At 41.9% G+C, this 19,991-nt stretch overlaps 1 protein-coding gene across 1 annotated transcript in view; it reads right to left on the bottom strand.

Annotated features, from left to right (window-relative positions):
* The window catches only part of GABRA5 (gamma-aminobutyric acid type A receptor subunit alpha5), a 79,651-nt gene that overhangs the window by 48,305 nt on the left and 11,355 nt on the right, over positions 1-19,991 (bottom strand). Inside the window, exons 3-4 of the mRNA XM_073353115.1 lie at positions 17,934-18,001; positions 17,601-17,821 (exon numbers count right to left, since the gene is read on the bottom strand). Coding sequence (XP_073209216.1) covers positions 17,601-17,821; positions 17,934-18,001 — 289 coding nt within the window. The remainder of the gene's footprint in view (positions 1-17,600; positions 17,822-17,933; positions 18,002-19,991) is intronic.

Below are 19,991 nucleotides of genomic sequence, written 5' to 3'. Positions count from 1 at the left end.
GCCAGTCAGCCTCACCTCAGTTCCTGGAAAAATCATGGAGCAGGTCCTCAAAGAATCAATCCTGAAGCACTTGCATGAGAGGAAAGTGATCAGGAACAGCCAGCATGGATTCACCAAGGGAAGGTCATGCCTGACTAATCTAATCGCCTTTTATGATGAGATTACTGGTTCTGTGGATGAAGGGAAAGCAGTGGATGTATTGTTTCTTGACTTTAGCAAAGCTTTTGACACGGTCTCCCATAGTATTCTTGTCACCAAGTTAAGGAAGTATGGGCTGGATGAATGCACTATAAGGTGGGTAGAAAGCTGGCTAGATTGTCGGGCTCAACGGGTAGTGATCGGTGGCTCCATGTCTAGTTGGCAGCCGGTATCAAGTGGAGTGCCCCAAGGGTCGGTCCTGGGGCCGGTTTTATTCAATATCTTCATAAATGATCTGGAGGATGGTGTGGATTGCACTCTCAGCAAATTTGCGGATGATACTAAACTGGGAGGAGTGGTAGATACGCTGGAGGGGAGGGATAGGATACAGAAGGACCTAGACCAATTGGAAGATTGGGCCAAAAGGAATCTGATGAGGTTCAATAAGGATAAGTGCAGGGTCCTGCACTTAGGACGGAAGAACCCAATGCACAGCTACAGACTAGGGACCGAATGGCTAGGCAGCAGTTCTGCAGAAAAGGACCTAGGGGTGACAGTGGACGAGAAGCTGGATATGAGTCAGCAGTGTGCCCTTGTTGCCAAGAAGGCCAATGGCATTTTGGGATGTATAAGTAGGGGCATAGCGAGCAGATCGAGGGATGTGATCGTTCCCCTCTATTCGACATTGGTGAGGCCTCATCTGGAGTACTGTGTCCAGTTTTGGGCCCCACACTTCAAGAAGGATGTGGATAAATTGGAGAGAGTCCAGCGAAGGGCAACAAAAATGATTAGGGGTCTGGAACACATGAGTTATGAGGAGAGGCTGAGGGAACTGGGATTGTTTAGTCTGCGGAAGAGAAGAATGAGGGGGGATTTGATAGCTGCTTTCAACTACCTGAAAGGGGGTTCCAAAGAGGATGGCTCTAGACTGTTCTCAATGGTAGCAGATGACAGAACGAGGAGTAATGGTCTCAAGTTGCAGTGGGGGAGGTTTAGATTGGATATTAGGAAAAACTTTTTCACTAAGAGGGTGGTGAAACACTGGAATGCGTTACCTAGGGAGGTGGTAGAATCTCCTTCCTTAGAGGTTTTTAAGGTCAGGCTTGACAAAGCCCTGGCTGGGATGATTTAACTGGGAATTGGTCGTGCTTTGAGCAGGGGGTTGGACTAGATGACCTTCTGGGGTCCCTTCCAACCCTGATATTCTATGATTCTATGATTCTATGAGGGGCCCCATTTCAGTTTCCTAGTCAAGGCTGAGAGCACCGTTTTCAGCTGACTCCCTTCATTCTGCAACCTTTATTACATTACTTTTCTCTATACATAATAGCAATTGAAGACTGTTTAGTTTATGTCCATTTAGTCTTTACATGGAAAGTGTTTAATACAATCTGTAAGCATTGAATAAAATAATAGCTGATCTTTTTATGAGCTTCTCATACAAACATCTCAGTGCTTTTTCTCTTTGCTGCCCTCTCCCGCCCCAAAGGCCATTAAACTCTCCCATCCTTCAGATCTCTTCTCTGCCAGGACTTCTTTAAGAAAATAGCCAATTAATTATGGCTGGGTTGAGGAGCAGTTGGGAAAGGTGGTGTGAATAAATAAATCTCCAAATAGGTACAAAAACGTACATATATATGACTTCATCAACCCGTCATCCCCCCCAAACCTTCATGTGTCACCAGACTTAGACTGGTTTCAGAGTAACAGCCGTGTTAGTCTGTATTCGCAAAAAGAAAAGGAGTACTTGTGGCACCTTCGAGACTAACCAATTTATTTGAGCATGAGCTTTCGTGAGCTACAGCTCACTTCATGCATCCGATGAAGTGAGCTGTAGCTCATGCTCAAATAAATTGGTTAGTCTCTAAGGTGCCACAAGTACTCCTTTTCTTTTTGTAGACTTAGACTGTAATCTCCAGGGCAGCAAATGTCTTCAAATATCATTGAACACAATGAGGTCCATTGGTGGCATGCTACTATAAATGTTAAAAAGAATAATTATCAGTAAGGAAATTATAGTAACTTTACACTCTTGCATAAGGTTGTCCTGTGGGTTCTTCTATGCCTCTTCGAAAAGCATATAGCAATTATTGATAAAATCAGGCTAGCTGGTTTCCAACAGATGCAGCCTTGAATTTGTTTCTACTAACTATTCTAGAACATAAACTATGACAGTTTAGCTTCCTTACACCAACAACTATTTACACCAAACTTTTCTTATCTACCTCACACTTATGTTCCCACCTCCTTGGCTACCAGTTATCAAATCCACCGCTCTTCTGAATGTCTTTGAGGTTCCTGAAGCTTTTTGGATGCCAGGAAGGAATTGAACTGAGTAACTATTTCGGGGCAGGGGCAGGGGGAATTTGAAACATACTCTCATTTGGAAAGATATTTGTTTACCTATTGATATTTTAAAGACTTGTGATCAACTTCTTGAAGCAGGGGCATTTTTTTGTGGATGCTTGTTTTTTAGTTTCTGAAACCACAGGAAGCTTCTGACCACAACTCTGGGAGTGATACTTGAAGTGCCACAGTGGGTGGGGTTTGCTGTTGCAGTGAAATAGCTCTCAGATCGTTACTCACACAATGAACAGTCATTAAACAATTTGCTGCATCATTTTACCTCCTATTCCTAGTACAGTCAGAGCTTCCAAGGTGGCAGAAGCATGCACAGCTAAATGCATCCCTGGCAGAACTCCTGCTAACTTCTGATGACTTCAGTGCTGAAATTCGGACAGTCAGTTTATATGATATATAACATGATTATATATATATATATATATATATATATATATATATATATATATATATATATATATATATATATATATATGAGCATATATATGCCATTAACATGATTTAAGAAGGATGTCAGGGTCAAATAATGACTTCATTTAAAGTGTATTAATTTGTATATTAAGTTAATTATTCAAATCCAGACTCTACCTTCCTATTAGCTCTGTAGACCTCTAGAATTTGGTTTTATTTAAGCAGGTTGATGACAGCCTTCACACTTAATGAAAGATCTACTGATATGCTCCTGCTTTTTTAAGAGTGAAGTTCCAGATTCAAATGTCTTCTATGTTTCCAATGTCAGAGCACCCTAAGAAGTGGTGTTTGAACAAAAGCAAGTAAAATTAGAGAGAAATAAATTTATTTATGTTATATCTGAAATAGGTGGAGGCAGAGAGATTATTCTGGGTTTAAATTAATGCTGACCTCAGCAGGAACAAATGATGATTTTTAAGATGTATAGTTAATGGAAAGTTTGGGGTGGAGAAGAGAAGGAGGTCACACATAATTTCCCACATCTTCTTGCTAAATCATAGACCCAAAATCTAACACCTGGAAATATGATGAGAAAGGGTGACTAGAGTATATAAAACAATGAACAGATTATATGGAGAAATAAGACAAACTATAAACTTTGGCTGAACAATTTAACATTAATATCCATAAACCATCACCGCTTAAATCAGCCTCTACCACATGACTAATGGATAGCTAATGTAATGGTGATTTTTTTTAAAAAAAAGGCTCTGGAGATGAACAGGGCAATTACAGGTTGGTAAACCTAATGTCAGTACCAGGCAAACTGGATGAAACTATACTAAAGAATAGAATTATCAGACACGTCAGTTAACACGATTTGTTGGGAAAGAGTCAACACAACTTTTGTGAAGGCAAATCGTGCCTCACCAATCTATTCTTGTTGAGGGAGTCAACAAGCATGTGGACAAGGGTGATCCAATGGATATAGTGTACTTGGACTTTCAGAAAGCCTTTAACAAGGTCCCTCACCAAAGGCTCTCCAACAAACTAAGCAGTCATGGACTAAGAGGGGAAGTCCTCTCATGGACCAATAACTGGTTAAAAGATAGGAAACAAAGGGTAGGAATAAATGGTGAGTTTTCACAACGGAGAGATAAATAACAGGATTCCCCAAGGATCTGTACTGGGACCTGTACAGTTCAACACATTAATACATGATTTGGAAAACAGGGTGAACAGTGAGATGGCAAAATTTGCAGATGATACAAAATTACTCAAGATAGTTAAGTCCAAAGCAGAATGCAAAGAGTTACAAAGGGGTCCCACTAAAGTGGGTGACTGAGCAAGAAAATGGCACATGAAATTAATTGTTAATAAGTACAAATTGGAAAAAATAATCCCAACTCTACATACAAAATGATGGGGGTCTAAATTAGCGGTTACCACACAAGAAGAGATCTCAGAGTCATGGTGGGTATTTCTCTGAAAACATCTGTTCCATGTGCAGTGCCAATCAAAAAGGCTAATGGTATGTTAGGAACCATTAGGAAAGGGATGGGTAATAAGACAGAAAAATATCATAATGTCACTATATAAATCCATGATAAGCCCACACCTAGAATATCTGTACTGTTCTGGTCACCCGATCTCAAAAAAGATATATTAGAATTGGAAAAGGTACAGAGAAGGGCAACAAAAATGATTATGGGTATGGAACTGCTTCCATATAAAGAGAGATTAAAAAGACAATAGAGGCCTGTAAAGTCATGAATGGCATGAAGAAAGTGAATAGGGAGTGCTATTTACCCGTTCACATAGCACAAGAACCAAGGGTCACCAATAAAATTAATAGGCAACAGGTTTAAAACAAACATAAGGAAGTATTTCTTCACACAATGCACATTTCACCTGTGGAACTCATTGTCAGTGGATTTTGTGAAGGCCAAAAGTATAACTGGCTTCAAAAAAAGAATTAGATAAGTTCATGGAGGATAGGTCCATCAATGGCTATTAGTCAAGATGGTCAAAGATGAAAAGCCTATGCTCTGGATGTTCCTAAATCTCTGACTACCCAAAGCTGGGACTGGACAACAGGGGATGGATTGCTCCTTAATTGCCATGTTTTGTTCATTCTCTCTGAAGCATCTGGCACTGGCCACTGTTGGAAGACAGGATACTAGACTAGGTGGACCACTGGTCTCACTCAGTATGGCCATTCATATGTTCTTATATTCCCAGGGGCATCCACTCCAGATTCCTGACCTGAATAACCAAAGAAGAGAGCACCCCCAGGAAATTCTCCCTAGGTTTTACATTGAGCCTAGTGACTATGTGAGAGTTTAATGAGTGCAGTGCAATAGAACTCATAGCTGTATATCTATCTAACAAATCTTAGTACTATTATTTAAGAAGCACAGAATAAGTAGGGATACTAGACATTTTTGAAGTATAAACATCTAAGAGAGATGTGAATTATTTTGCTTGGTTATTGGGAGTATAGTTTTTAAGTAATGGGATGAAATTAAGAAAAGGAAAGTTGGGCTGAATATTAAGAGAAAAAATTCCTTAAAGTGAGATCTCCAAGGAAAATGTTTTGAGACCCATCAACTTTGAATGAAACTTTGCTAGAGTAGAGTAGACAAGTTACTAGAAACCAGACTGAAGGAAACAGCTGGTCACAGGAAGAGGCTATGAATTAGACAATTCATGTGGACTTTTCCATCTCTAATTATTATATTGGGTGCTAGCAAGAGACTCTGCTATAGCAACTTCTTAGATAATTCACTGGGAGTCTGGTTTTCAGCACAAACATAAATGTCCTTTGGATAAAGTTATTGGCAGTTAGGAAGATGGTTATAATTTCAGGTAATGAACTGGACTAGGGAGCCCATTCTAGCGATTGAGCTCTCCAGTCAAAAGACAAAGATTAGGCAGCCATGCAGAAGGGTGATGGAAACCAGCACTCATCACACATGGTCAAAGTCAGAAGAACTGTCGGGGAGGGAAAGACACTGGGGGGACTACTCTTTCCCAAAAAGAACGTCTTTAAGCCAACAAGGATTCCCCTGTGAACCAACAAAGCTTCCCCCATGGAGAGTAGCATTATTTTTAAAGACTTCATACCTTGTACAAAAAGCATCCTTCCCCATCAGTTTGAGATCTTGAACTCCTCACCTACAGAGAATTGCTCCCTTCAGTTCCAGAAACTAGTTCCCCCATCATACTAGAAAGCAAATCTTCACCTAAGCAATCTTGAAATTTTAAAAGGTAATCACTTGGATATGAATTATCTGAGATATCGGAATTAGTTTAGCATCATCTTTGAAATTTTAGATTTCCAGGATAAGCAAAATGGATACAATTTTCAGCTAGGTTTTGTAGAGTATCACGTGCGAACAGAATGAAATTGCTTGTGCAATTTGACATTGGAATGCAACATTTTGGGGCATGTCAGTGAAGTGCAAGGCATGTTGCATACCTGCCTTTCATCTGTAACATGCCAATACAGTCTATATGTCATACCAGCAGCTAGAGGCCAGGGGTCAGCAAACTACGGCCTGCGGGCTGTATCCAGCCCCTCAGGGCTTTGGATCCGGCCCGTGGGATTGCGAGCCCCTCGCCACTCCCAGAAGTGGCCAGCACCACGTCCTTGCGACCCCTGCGGGAGGAGGGGACAGAGAGCTCCACGTGCTGTCCTCACCTGCAGGCATTGCCCCCCCACAGCTCCCATTGGCCAGGAATGGAGAACTGTGGCCAATGGGAGCTTCAGGGGAGGTACCTGCAGGTGAGGGCAGCGCGCAGAGCCCTCTGCCTCCCCACCCCACCCCGGGGCCGCAGGGACATGGTGCCAGATGCAAGAAGACAAGTGTGTAATGGGTCTCATTTCAGACGTGTAATATGCTTCAAAATTCTCTAAATCTTATAGCTTAATGCTGGAACATATCTTGATCAGATATCCTACATTCTTGGTCTATATTTATGTCACTGCTTTAAAATATTCTGATAATCTGTCATGAGAAGAATTTAAAGGACATTGCGGTGGGAAAAATCTGTGTAAGTCTTTCAAGTAAGAAATATGGGAAAAATCTGTGTAAGTCTTTCACAGAATACATCTCCAAAACAAGACGCTGCCCCAATTTCCCTGAGCTTAAGGCAGATTTCCCATTATATGTTGTTGGACTAGATAAATATGTGAGATTTATAGCATATACTCTTTTGGATAATCCACCCTAAAACAACCTTTCAGGTAATTCACTGATCTTTCAACACAACAAAAGATGTGCTTCAGATAATGTTACTGCCAGTTAGGAACATGATTACAATTTCAGGTAATGCAATGACTCAGGAGCCCTTTGTCATGATTGGTCTCCTCCCAGCAGTGGAGAAAACCAAGTAGCCATGCAGATTCTTTTAGATCTGTCAGCTGCCTCTAGTACCCTTGCCCATGAGAAGCTGTTTCCTTGCCTGTGGACCCTGGCAGTAATTCACAGTCAAGCTGGAAGGGCATATCAAATGGGGTTCTGCAGGGATTAGTTCTGGGTTCAGTTCTGTTCAATATCTTCATCAACGATTTAGATAACGGCATAGAGCAGACATGGGCAAACTACGGCCCGCAGGCCACATCCGGCCCCCAGGACCCTCCTGCTCAGCCCCTGAGCTCCTGGCCCGGGAGGCTAGTCCCCAGCCCCTCCCCTGCTGTTCCCCCTCCCCTGCAGCCTCAGCGTGCTGCGCCACCGGCACAATGCTCTGGGTGGCTGGGTAGCGCAGTTGCAGAGCTGCAGCCTAACCCGGTGCTCCAGGCAGCGCGGTAAGGGGGCAGGGAGAAGGGGGCATTGGATAGAAGACAGGGAAGTTGGAGGGGTGATAAGGGGGTGGGGGTGTGGATGGGGTCAGGGTGGTCAGAGGGCGGGGAACGGGGGGGGTTGGATGGGGCAGCAGTCCTGGGGGGCAAGTCACGAATGAGAGGGGGGTTGGATGGGGCAGCAGGGGGCAGTCAGGGGTGGGGGGTGGTCGGGGACAGGGAGCAGGGGGTGGTGGATGGGGCAGGATTCCCGGGGGGTCCATCAGGGGATGTGGGGTTTGGATGGGGCAGGAGTCCCGAGGGAGCCATCAGGGGGTGAGAAGTGTTGTGGGGGGGTCCGATAGGAGGCGGGGGCCGGGCCACGCCTGGCTGTTTGGGGAGACACAGCCTCCCCTAACCAGCGTTCCATATAATTTTGGAAACCCGATGTGGCCCTCAGTCCAAAAAGTTTGCCTGCCCCTGGCATAGAGAGTACATTTATAAAGTTTGCGGACGATACCATGCTGGGAGGGGTTGCAAGTGCTTTGAAGGATAGGATTAAAATTCAAAATGATCTGGACAAATTGGAGAAATGGTCTGAAATAAATAGGATGAAATTCAATGAGGACAAATGCAAAGTACTCCACTTAGGAAGGAATAATCAGTTGCACACATAACAAAATGGGAAATGACTACCTCGGAAGAAGTACTGCAGAAAGGGCTCACAAGCTAAATATGAGTCAACAATGTAATACTTGCAAAAAAAGCAAACCATTCTGGGATGTATTAGCACTGTGGTTCTCAAACTTTTGTATTCGCAACCCCTTTCACACAGCAAGCCTCTTAGTGTACCCTTCCTTATAAATATAAAACACTTTTTAAAAATATTTAGCACTATTATAAATGCTGGAGGTGAAGCGGGGTCTGGGATGAAGGCTGTCAGCTCGTGACCCTCCCATGTAATAACCTCATGACCCCCTGAGGGGTCATGACCCCCAGTTTGAGAACCCCTGTGGGAGTGTTGTAAGCAAGACATGAGAAGTAATTCTTCTGCTCTACTCTGTGCTGATTAGGCCTCAAGTACAGTATTGTGTCCAGTTCTGGGCACCACATTTCAGGAAAGATGTGGACAAACTGGAGAAAGTCCAGAGAACAGCAACAAAAATCATTAAAAGTCTAGAAAACATGACCTATGAGGAACAATTGAAAATATTGGGTTTGTTTAGTCTCGAGAAGAGAAGACTGATGGGGGACATGATAACAGTTTTCAGGTACGTAAAAGGTTGTTACAAGAAGGAGGGAGGTAAATTGTTCTCTTTAACCTCTGAGGATAGGACAAGAAGCAATGGGCTTAAATTGAAGCAAGGGCAATTTAGGTTTGACATTAGGAAAGGTTAAGCATTGGAATAAATAGCCTAGGGAGGTTGTGGAATCTCTGTCATTGGGGATTTTTCAGAATAGGTTAGACAAACACCTGTTAGGGATGGTCTAGATCAGTGGTTCCCAAAGTTGTTCCACCGCTTGTGCAGGGAAAGCCCCTGGCGGGCCGGGCTGGTTTGTTTTCCTGCTGCGTCCGCAGGTTCGGCCGATTGCGGCTCCCAGTGGTCATGGTTCGCTGCTCCAGGCCAATGGGAGCTGCTAGAAGAGGCACGGGCAGAGGAATGTACCGGCCGCCACTTCCAGCAGCTCCCATTGGCCTGGAGCAGCGAACTGCAGCCACTGGGAGCCACGATCGGCCAAACCTGCAGATGCGGCAGGAAAACAAATCAGCCCGGCCCGCCAGGGGCTTACCCTGCACAAGCGATGGAACAAGTTTGGGAACCACTGGTCTAGATAATACTTAGACCTGCCTTGAATGCAGGGGACTTGACTAGAAGACCTCTCGAGGTCCCTTCCACCCTACAATTCTATGATTTGATGGATGAATGCTAACTGGTAGACACTGAATCCAGATAAGACTTACAGGATGGGGGAAACAACCAGATGGAATGATAGATTATATCAATTGCCCTTCATGAAGGTATATGCTTGCTATTTTCTACATAGACTGGCAACCTGAGGCTATTGTTGGTTCTCCTGAATATCCAGGAAATGCTTTTTTATCACTTTCCTCAGCCAGAAGGTTGCTGTGAAAGACCCTTTCTTTATGATGCAGATCTCCACACAGTCTTCCACACTTTTACTATCTACAAGATAGGCTGTACTCTATTTTGAGCTACATCTAAAAACCACTTGGAAATTGCAGCTCCTACAGAATGCAACTGCCTGATTATTAGGTGATATGTCTTGTAGTAAAAACTTTATATACTGCACTTCGCTCTGATTTTCCTTCCAAGTGTAAGACAAGCTGTTTGTTTTTGACTAATGGATCCTTGTTCACAGCCTTGTTCCAGAACTGTGATGGTGTCACATGAGGAGAGCGAGCAACTGAGGTGCTTGAGCTGATAGCACCCTGCTTTAAACAGGAGGACCCTAGTGACAGAGAGCTCTTGACTCTGGTTCCCCTTTGGTCTGCTAGACCCTGAATTGGATCAGTGGAAGCTGAGAGTGCTTATCATCTCAGGAGTTTTTCAGCTCTCTGCAGGATTGGGTCCCTGAGAAAATCAGTTTTGTCCTGCGGTCAGGAAGCAGTTGACTGAACCTTGAGAGTGAATGAAAGGGAAGCAATGGGGGTGAGAGGGAGAGGGGAAATTCTTGTGATTAAATTATTTTGAGACTTACTGAATTTTTTTTGGTTTTGTTCTGTTCGCTTATTTATTTGTTTTAATATCTGTACAGCTTTCAAAGCACTGGCCAGGCATTCTTATACATATAAACACATATGTAAATATAGTCTCGTACTGAAATGAGAACAAACTACACTGATTGAACAAAAGGGATGCAATCTAGCCAGCTATTGACTGAACACTGGCCCCGTCTTTCTAAAGTACAGGTCTGCTAATTACTCCCACAGTCAGGTCCATTTAATGAAATCCACAGCTGTGAATTGACAATATCTGGCATAGGTCCTGCTGTGATGACTATGTGAAGAAAAACAACCAAGATTTTTGACTGAAAGAGCTCTCTTTTTTTCCAAAGGGAAGGTTGGCCTTTACTGAGGGAGTCTTGAAAAGATCCCCATAACTCCCCATTAATTAATTGTAATAGCTAAACAATATACAAATGCTTTCTTTGGATTAAAATATTTCATGAAAGGGTAGATTATAAACTAAAATGCACCTGGGCATTATACAAATGCAACCAATATATTTGATCTTAATGTTACATAAAAAGTTTTCGCAAAAAGAAAAGGTGTACTTGTGGCACCTTAGAGACTAACCAATTTATTGTCTCTACGTTAGTCCCTAAGGTGCCACAAGTACTTCTTTTTCTTTTTGCGAATACAGACTAACACGGCTGTTACTCTGAAACCTGATAAAATGTTTTGAGCATTGATAACTGTAGCCATTCTGTAAAGGTAACAAAAATGTGGTTATGCTGCCATCAAGTGGATATTTAAGTTATCCATGTTCCACATTACTGACTTTTATGTGGCCTCCATGAAAAATACCGATATTTGAATATTTTCATATTTGTACAAGGGTTGATATGCAGGTTTTGAAATTATTATAATTTCCTAAGAAGAGCTAGTCAGAAATTAAATTGTGGTTAAAAACACAGTTTTGGTACACACATTACTTTTACACACATTTTAGCTAAAAATGCAGACTCATGCTCCCACAATTTCACTATAGAGGTTTAACACTGAAAATTTACCAAAGCTCCTCTTCCTTTATACTCCATTCCCATTGCAAAAAACCAAACCAACCAACCAAACAAAACAGTTCACTTAGCTGTTTTGTTTTGATTCTCTTTAGCAGGAACAAAGATTTCTTATCTGCTGTCCTCATTTTTTAAAAGCTTTATGTAACAAGGGAGCTTCACAAATGTGTTTTCACATAACTGCCTTGTGCTTTTATTTCTGGTGTAATGAGATGTATTACATTTTTTAAAATTCCCAGTAAAAAAAAGTGAATTTTTTTCCTGCCTTCACAAAGTTACGAAATCACTATGTAGACCAACAGAAAAAGCGATTCCTTTGTTAGCATATATAAGTCCGTTGCTGCTCGTATTAAAAATAGATTTCAGAGAATAGACACTTCAGAAATGCAGATAAAGACAATACTCCCCCCTAGGGGTAGAAATAGAATTTGCAACATTAATTACAAACATGGTTTGTACAGTATAAACCTTATTAGCAAAAAAAAGCAAATAAGACTAACCAAATGAAAATCAACTTTCTGGTTTTTACTGCAAAAACACTGCTATAGTAATTGTTCTGTGAAATCAGTCTATGTGGTATATTTTGGTTTTATTGTGATCTAGAAGGACTTTGATAACATGCATACATAGAAGCATATTTTTAATACTTCACTGGCAAAAAGCCTTAAAATAGTTCCTTTATTTCTGTCCCAGACAATATAAAATGCAATATAAAATGCAAAATTCAAAAAAGGTATTTTCATCATAATGAAAATATATTTCTTCAAATATTCTAAAGCAGGAAGTTTGAAACTAAAATTATCATAAAAATATTTTCCATTTAAATGGAAGCGACTGGGTGAGTACTATTTTGCATGTTATCCTATTACTGTGTGTAGGCTATTAAAATAAAGCATCATATCTGTTTGTACAGTGGCACAACTTCAAGTTATAATCTAGTAGAGTTTTTTTCTCCTCGTATTTTGATTCACGTTCTAAAGTTCTCACACTTTCAGTGTTTACCTGTTTTGCTCACATTTATGATATTCCTTGTTGTGTTCTGATTAGGATTTTTTTACAAGCTAGTCCATAATGTGTGTGGGTCTCTTTTTGTCAACAGGTAGGTCTTTATCAGTTACTTTGTTCCATCTTTCAAATAACTATTTTATGAAAATCCTAGCCAATAAGACTTTTCCATAGTCTCTTGCTAACCTGATTAAATACTGTACATTTGGAATTCAAAAGAGATTGTGGGGCACCACTCACACTGCTCTCTTCCCCCTCCTCTTGGGTAATCATTCAGACAACCCAAGTGGAAGGCTATGAAAGTAGTTCAGATATCTCCAGCCATGACACAGGTACCGATTCTCTCCATATAGAGATTATTGCTGCATGCAGGCTGGGAAACCCCATACATTTCTTCCCAATTCTTCCTCAGAAATGGATGGGAAAAGCCCCCCACATTAGCAGGGGTTTGGCCCAAAAATTTACAAACCACAAAGAACCAAGAACCAAGAAGATCTGGTGGAGGCTACAAGAAGCAAGGTTTATTCTCATGCTGAGGCCCTGTGCCTCCACACTGCTGATAGGCCCCGATTGGCCACTGTGACACCCCTAAACCATGAGAGCAGTAGGGAGAGGGATTTACACAGTGTCTAGGAGGAAACCTATGCTAGTTAATGCTGACTCACCATTTATCTTGTGCTGGTATTCACAAAAGGTTCTGCAGTGGTTACAGTAAACTATAAAACAGGAAGGGAGTCCTCACCAGGCCAGCTGGAGGCAACGGATGGATGCTTAGCCAAGCCAGGGTAGGGAGGGGGAGCTTCCCTCTGCTTTTAGTAGTGAGAAAGGAGCTGTGTCCTTCCCCTCCACCACTCTGACTCTATTTTACTTTCCCACCTGAGGTTTTTTGGGGGGGGGGGTGTAGCCATCACTTCAGCCTTGCATCCCTCCCTTCTTTCTGGATTCCCAGACCCAGGACCCTGAAGAGAAGCCACAGAGCAAGAACTCACTCCTTAGCCTGGATCCACAGATTCAGGTTCCCTCCACTATAGAAGCAGAGGGGTGCATCCGGCTTCAGGTTTCTTTTTGCTGATCCCTTTAGAATGGACTCCAGGTCTTTCATGAGGTTATGCCACTAAGAAGCAGGGGCGGCTCTCCCAATTTTGCCACCCCAAGCAGTCACCGCCGAATTGCTGCTGCAACAGTGGCGGAGCTGCCGCCATGCCCGGAAGAGCGGTGGAGCTGTAACCCAAAAGCCGCCACAGCGGGAAGAGCAATGGAGCTGCCACCGAATTGCCGCCACGGGACACGGACGGCCGCCCCATTCTGAATGCCGCCCCAAGCACCTGCTTGGAAAGCTGGTGCCTGGAGCCAACCCTGGTAAGAAGCTTCCCAGGTTACACTTTGGTTCTGAACTTTATGGGCTAAATCTAGCCCTGATGTAATGGCGGTGGAGTTACACTGGGGTGCAATTTGTCCTCAGTTTGTTTTAACTGACTATAGCTGTGTCGACACAGCAAAGAAAAACCCGCGGCTGGCCCATGCCAGCTGACTCCGGCTTGTGGGGCTTCGGCTGCGGAGCTTCTTTCATTGCTGTGTAGACATCTTGGCTCAGGCTGGAGCCTGGGCTCTGAGACCCTGTTTTGTGGGAGGGTCCCAGAGCCCGAGCTCCAGCTCGAATCCACAAGTCTACATAGCAATGAAACCATTCTGCAGCCTGAGCCCCATGAGCTCGAGTCAGCTGGCAGAGGCCAGCTGCAGGTGTCTAGTTGCTGTGTTGACCCAGCCATGAGACAAGGTGGGTGAGGTAATATTTTTTATTGGACCAACTTCTGTTGGTGGAAGGTCCAAGCTTTTGAGCTACAGAGAACTCTTCTTCAGGTCTGGGGAAGGAAATCAGAGTGTCTGAGCTAGGGACAGGTTGTTAAGCATATGCCATGGAATAACACATGTGGTAGGTGGTCACTTGAAAGGAAGTGGGCAATTGAGGATTAGATTGTTATGCATAAGGTGTTTGAAGTAGGTAATTAGGAGTTGCAGGCAGTATGGTGTGTTACAAACTGTTATAATGAACCATAAAATCAGTGTCCCTGTTGAGTCCATAGTTTTTGGTGTCTAGCAGAGTTATGAATTTAAGTTCGCAGGGTCACCTTTTGTAGATGTTCTGCAGGTGTCCTTTGAGGATGAGGACTGAGAGGTCAGCTACAGAGTGATCACTTTGTGAAAAGTGTTCACCCACATTTAATAGGGTGTTTTTGTCATTTATCATTTTTCTGTGTGAGTTCATTCGAGAGTGAAGTGATTGTCTTGTTTCGCCCACATAATTGTTATTGGGGTATTTAATGCACTAGATGAGGTACACCATCTGTTATGATAGGCATGTGTATGACCCATGAATATTGAAAGGTATGTTGTGGAGGTACTGATCCTTGTAGCAGTGGAGATACGTCTGCAGGGTCTGCATCTATTATTCTGGCAGGGTCTGGTGCTGCTTTGAGTTGGTGTGTCTTGGTCTGTAGGGAGCTTGCTTTTGATAATGAGCTTGATGATACTAGGGGGGTTGTTTGAAGGCCAGAAGAGGGGGTTCAGGAAAGATTTCTTTCAGCATGCGATCCCCATCAAATGTGGCTTTTAATGACTTGATGATACCTCATATGGGTTCCAGTGTAGGGTAGAAAGTGACAACTAGGAGTGTGTAGTCAGTGTTTTTTTTTTTTTTCCTCCTGTACTGAAGCAGGTTCTCCCAGGGTATTTGGGTAGCCCTTTCCATGATATCATGGAAACGGTTGCATCTTTAGCACTTTGTCAATAAGTTCTGGGCAAATTTCCCATGAGACGTTTAGACCCTTTGTTGTTTAAAAATGGAAGTTCTTCTACTCCACCTGAAGGCAGAGTTCTCTGCCAATTGCCCAAAATGAGTTAAGAGCTCTGGGATGGGTGTAACTTTACCTATTGACATGCCTTGTGCTTTCTCCTTGTCACACTTTTGAAATTTGACATTTTACAGCTATTAGTCATTTCTTTAGGGATTAGCTACTACATATTATTTCTGCCACTGAAATCTACCTCAGAAATGGTCAATTGTGAAAGAGCTGACACTCTTAATGTAGCACAGCGTCTTAGAGACATCTTGATCTGACTATGTATTACACAGACACTCTCCCGGCCTAGGATTCAGTAGGATGATACATACAACAGGATGACACAACTGTTTTATCTGAAATTTTAAAATTGTCATAAAGTTGAAAGTAGGCTGTTTAAAAAGAGATGGATTTCATTCCCTAATATGATATATATGATAACATTATTTCTGCTCCTTCCTTTCCTCTTTCCCCATAACATCAGAAATTATTTTACATTGTTGAGCTACATGGACTTTGTGGGCTTTTCTGTAGCCTGGAAGAAAACCATGTGACTGACAATCCAGGTAGCCTTAACTTGCTGTCTGAACTGAAGCCATCAGAAAGAGTTAACTCAATGTCCTAAATGTTGTAAAACAAATGCTCTCTCAAGTACCACATGCTAGCTGTAAACTTGTGATTTTCTGCTACGCAACAGAAGGTACCTGGCTTGGCTCCATATAGACTGAAGGTTTGACTCTGATTTTGTATACACCAATGTCTACCGCGAGCAAGTGCATGGCCATCAGTTGAGCTCCACCAGGGTAACCTCAGTGTCAGTGAGACTAGAATTACAGCCTGACCCTTTAATACAGTTTGGGAACTTGGGTTTCTTTTGCAGCTACTGTAAACACACATTCACACACTGTTTGTTGTTTTTAATGTCTCCCCAATTTGTTTCAGGACTTCCCCCTGAGATCATTATAATGACCATCCATGTGAAAAAGAACAGCAATGAGGAACAGAGAAAGTTAGGGGAGTTACCAAACCACAGTATCTCTATGGCAGTGGTTCCCAAACTTGTTCTGCCGCTTGTGCAGGGAAAGTACCTGCTGGGCTGGGCTGGTTTGTTTATTCTGCTGCGTCCGCAGGTTCAGCCGATCACAGCTCCCAGTGGCTGCGGTTTGCTGCTCCAGGCCAGTGGGAGCTGCTGGAAGCGGCAGGTAAACAAACCGGCCCAGCCCGGCAGGGGCTTTCCCTGCACAAGCGGCGGAACAAGTTTGGGAACCACTGCTCTATGGGACTGGTTATTTAGTTGTGCTCTTTTGTTTAAAATACCTTTATATTTCAGTACAAAGTCTTTTTTCTTTTCCTTTTTAAATTCCTAGTCATTCCTAGATCTTTCTGTTCTTTTCAAAGAAGAGTTATGAGGCAGGGATTTAGGCCTCACTTAGATTTGGCAGATACTCGTATGTCATAAGCTTAGGGTAAACGCTTTCTTCTTTATTTTTTAAAATCTCTTTTTAAGTGCTGTCCATATGACTACACTCTCAATGAAAGCCCTGCTACAGATACAAAGCAGTCTTAATTACTGCAGATGAATTACGTATAACGAACAAAGCAGGCTCCAGTAATGTAGGAGTTGTTCTTGGAGAATTTGAAATAAAGTAGGTCATGCTTTAACATCACTATAAAATATCTAGGTTAAGAATTGATGAGGCTTCATAATATCATCAGATCAGATAAGAAGCAGGGCCTTGAAAAGTTCAGACATAGATCTGATTCTGAAAGACTAAAAAATGTACCAGCTTTGTCTTAAAAGTGCACTTGTTAAATAGCTTTGTAATGCCCTATCTACTGCCTGCAAGGCTTTATTCCAGTGATGGCTTGTCCTTTAGCTAAATTAGAACTAGAAACAAACAGAAGCTTTAAGAGTTCAAGATGTACTATACCAGAGACAGATTTAACTTTCTGGTAATTAAAACAGCTCTCTCACATCACATCAGCAGAGCAGTTGAAATCAAAAGTAATAGGAGAGTACAGACCTACATAAAACAGTAGGACTGAATCATCTGCTCCACAGAGAATATGCATTCCATTTCACCAAAGAAAATATTTCAGCATTAGCATTGTTCAGAAGCTGCAAATTAATTAGTAATTATAGGCAGCGATTATGCTTTTCATTTTCTCTTGATATTCTCATAAAAATGTGCAAAAAGTCTACTTTATTGATTCTATTCTGAGAAAAATCAGACATTCCAAACAAGTAATTGTAGAGCTACTAGGGAGTAAGAATAAAAAGAAATCGGAAAAATCCTTACCTCATGGTATAGAGTAGGGTGCCATCATCTTCAAGGCGTAGAAGTTTGTTCGGTGTTGTCATGTTGTGAGCTATAGATTTTTTACCATTATGGAAGAAAGTGTCTGGAGTCCAGATCTTGCTGGCAAGCAGATTGTTAAGAGGGAGGCGTTGCATCGGTCCTTTGAATCGAAGTCTTTCATCTTTCCAGCTTTGTCGGAAAAAAACGTCAATGGTGTATTCCTGACATAAAGAATCAGTCATGTTAATAATGTGTCTCAAAAGAAATAATAATTGTACAGGTATTTTAACAACAGAAATAATACTGATTTAGGATTCATATGCTATAACCTACCATTTCTGTGTCTGACACTGGACCAAAACTGGTAACGTAGATGTCTGTTTTCACCTGAGTTATTCTCTCTGTAGCAAAGAGACACAGACCCTGAATCAGTAATTGCTATAACAAACAAATATACACTCTGGATGTATTTCTTTTTCTATTAATAACTACATTTGCTATCTTAGGCCAGGATTTTCTAAGAAGCCAAAAACATTGAAATTCAATGGGCTTTGGGTGCCTAAATCTTTGGGTCCTTTAACAATCCCAGACTTAATGTTTTTTTTAAGCATGGGATTTTCAGAAGATTTTAAGTGAGCTCGGAGCCCAAGTCCCATTTTTTTCAATGGTGTCATAGTGGTGAGAGTAGGCTTAGAAAGTCTTCTAAAATACAAACTAAATGAACATTAATAAATATCAATTGACTGTAACTCTGCCCTACAGACATGTATGAAAGACCTGGTTCCTGAAAGGCATTGCTATACACCTTTGGAAGTCAATTACACCAATGCAAAATCAGAATGGTAGCATTGTACATACACATCATACTTACACCACACTGACGTAACTGTCTAAACCAGAAACAGGACAATAGTGAATCAGGCCCTAAGTACTTATCCCAAAGAGTGTAAAATCTATAGACAACTCACTGAACAACCAAGGGAAGAGACAGTGGAAACACTGAGCGGTGTGTAAGAATGGTGAAATACATGACGCAGTCTGTTAGTTCCATGAGTTTCACTGGGGATTTATCTTCTTTAACTTGTTTTGTGGTTATCACGTTGAGCCATGGGATTATTCATACTTCTCTGCGGAGAGGACTATGGTTCAAAGACATTTTGGAAGTATTGCTTTTTAAGAAGGGACTTGGACAGTGGGTGGGGACCAAGTCCAGGGGAGGGGATTCCAGGAACAGGAGCTGTGGGGAGGAATGTCTGCCAGAGCAAGAGGAAAGCAGCTAGTTGAACACCTTGATCAGAGTGACCGGGAGCAAAAGGCTAGAAGAGCAGAGAAGTGAGTGGAAGCCAGGGCTGTAAAAGGTCTTGGAAAGCAGAACAGGAAGATTAAACCTGTGCAGAAGGTGAGAAGAAGCCAGAGGAGAAACGTATAGAGGGCCTGGACAAGGTCGGAGTAGCAGGGATAATGGATGTAATTTTAAATACTGGCATTTTCAAGTAGCAGATATAAGTGCTACACAGCAGGTGTACAAATACAATTTCATCACATCTAGCTGATCATAGAAAAGGGTATTTTTTATTTTTACCTTTTCTAGAGATTTTTGTCACTCACACTATAAAATATGTTTGATTTATTCTGCACGATTTGTACATGTTATTTATTTATTCTGCACGACTTGTACATGTTATTTCCCAATTGTGGAACTTAAAATATTTGGGAAGGTGAAGTCAGGCATCACATTAGAAGAAAATATTATCGAAAGGAAAACCTATTCAACTACAGAAACCCTTAGTGGTGATTAGAAGAATATGTGTCATGGCCAGCCTGATCCAAACCCGATTTGAATCCAATGAGAGTGACCGGAAAGACTTCAATGGGTTTTAGAGAGGCCCTCTTTTCAGGGAGACTGGATTGCCTTAGGCCACACACAGCTAACTAAATATAATTTGTTTGTTTTTTTTAAGGACTAGGGCATCAGATAAGATCCACAGTGTTACTGGTGCAGGGGCTTTCCCATTTTACTAGAAGTAATGTGATGGTCTCACAGTAGAGCTGCCCATGCAGCCCTTATTCAGGTAAGACTCTCATTGACTTGAAAGAGAGATTTGCCTGAGTGAGGATCAGGCCCATTATGTCAAGATTGGGTCCCAACTGAAGATTTCTAAATACTGATACAATTGGCAATGAACTGCCTTATTGCTGCAAAATATAATTCTTTCAACAGAGTTATTTTAAATTAGTATTAAAAATAATCTATTGTGTAAGGAGGCTCTGCTGTGCGATAGATATAATTTTGTACAGTATACATATTGACATATTTTTGACATATTTTTGACACTCGACATATTTTTTCAATGAGTCTACCAGAGACAAATAACCATTTTACTGCACTGG

This window comes from Lepidochelys kempii, chromosome 1, assembly GCF_965140265.1.
Source record: "Lepidochelys kempii isolate rLepKem1 chromosome 1, rLepKem1.hap2, whole genome shotgun sequence".
NCBI lineage: Eukaryota > Metazoa > Chordata > Testudines > Cheloniidae > Lepidochelys > Lepidochelys kempii.
The sequence above is the reverse complement of the archived record's forward strand: the minus strand, read 5'-3'. Positions and strand labels throughout refer to the sequence as shown.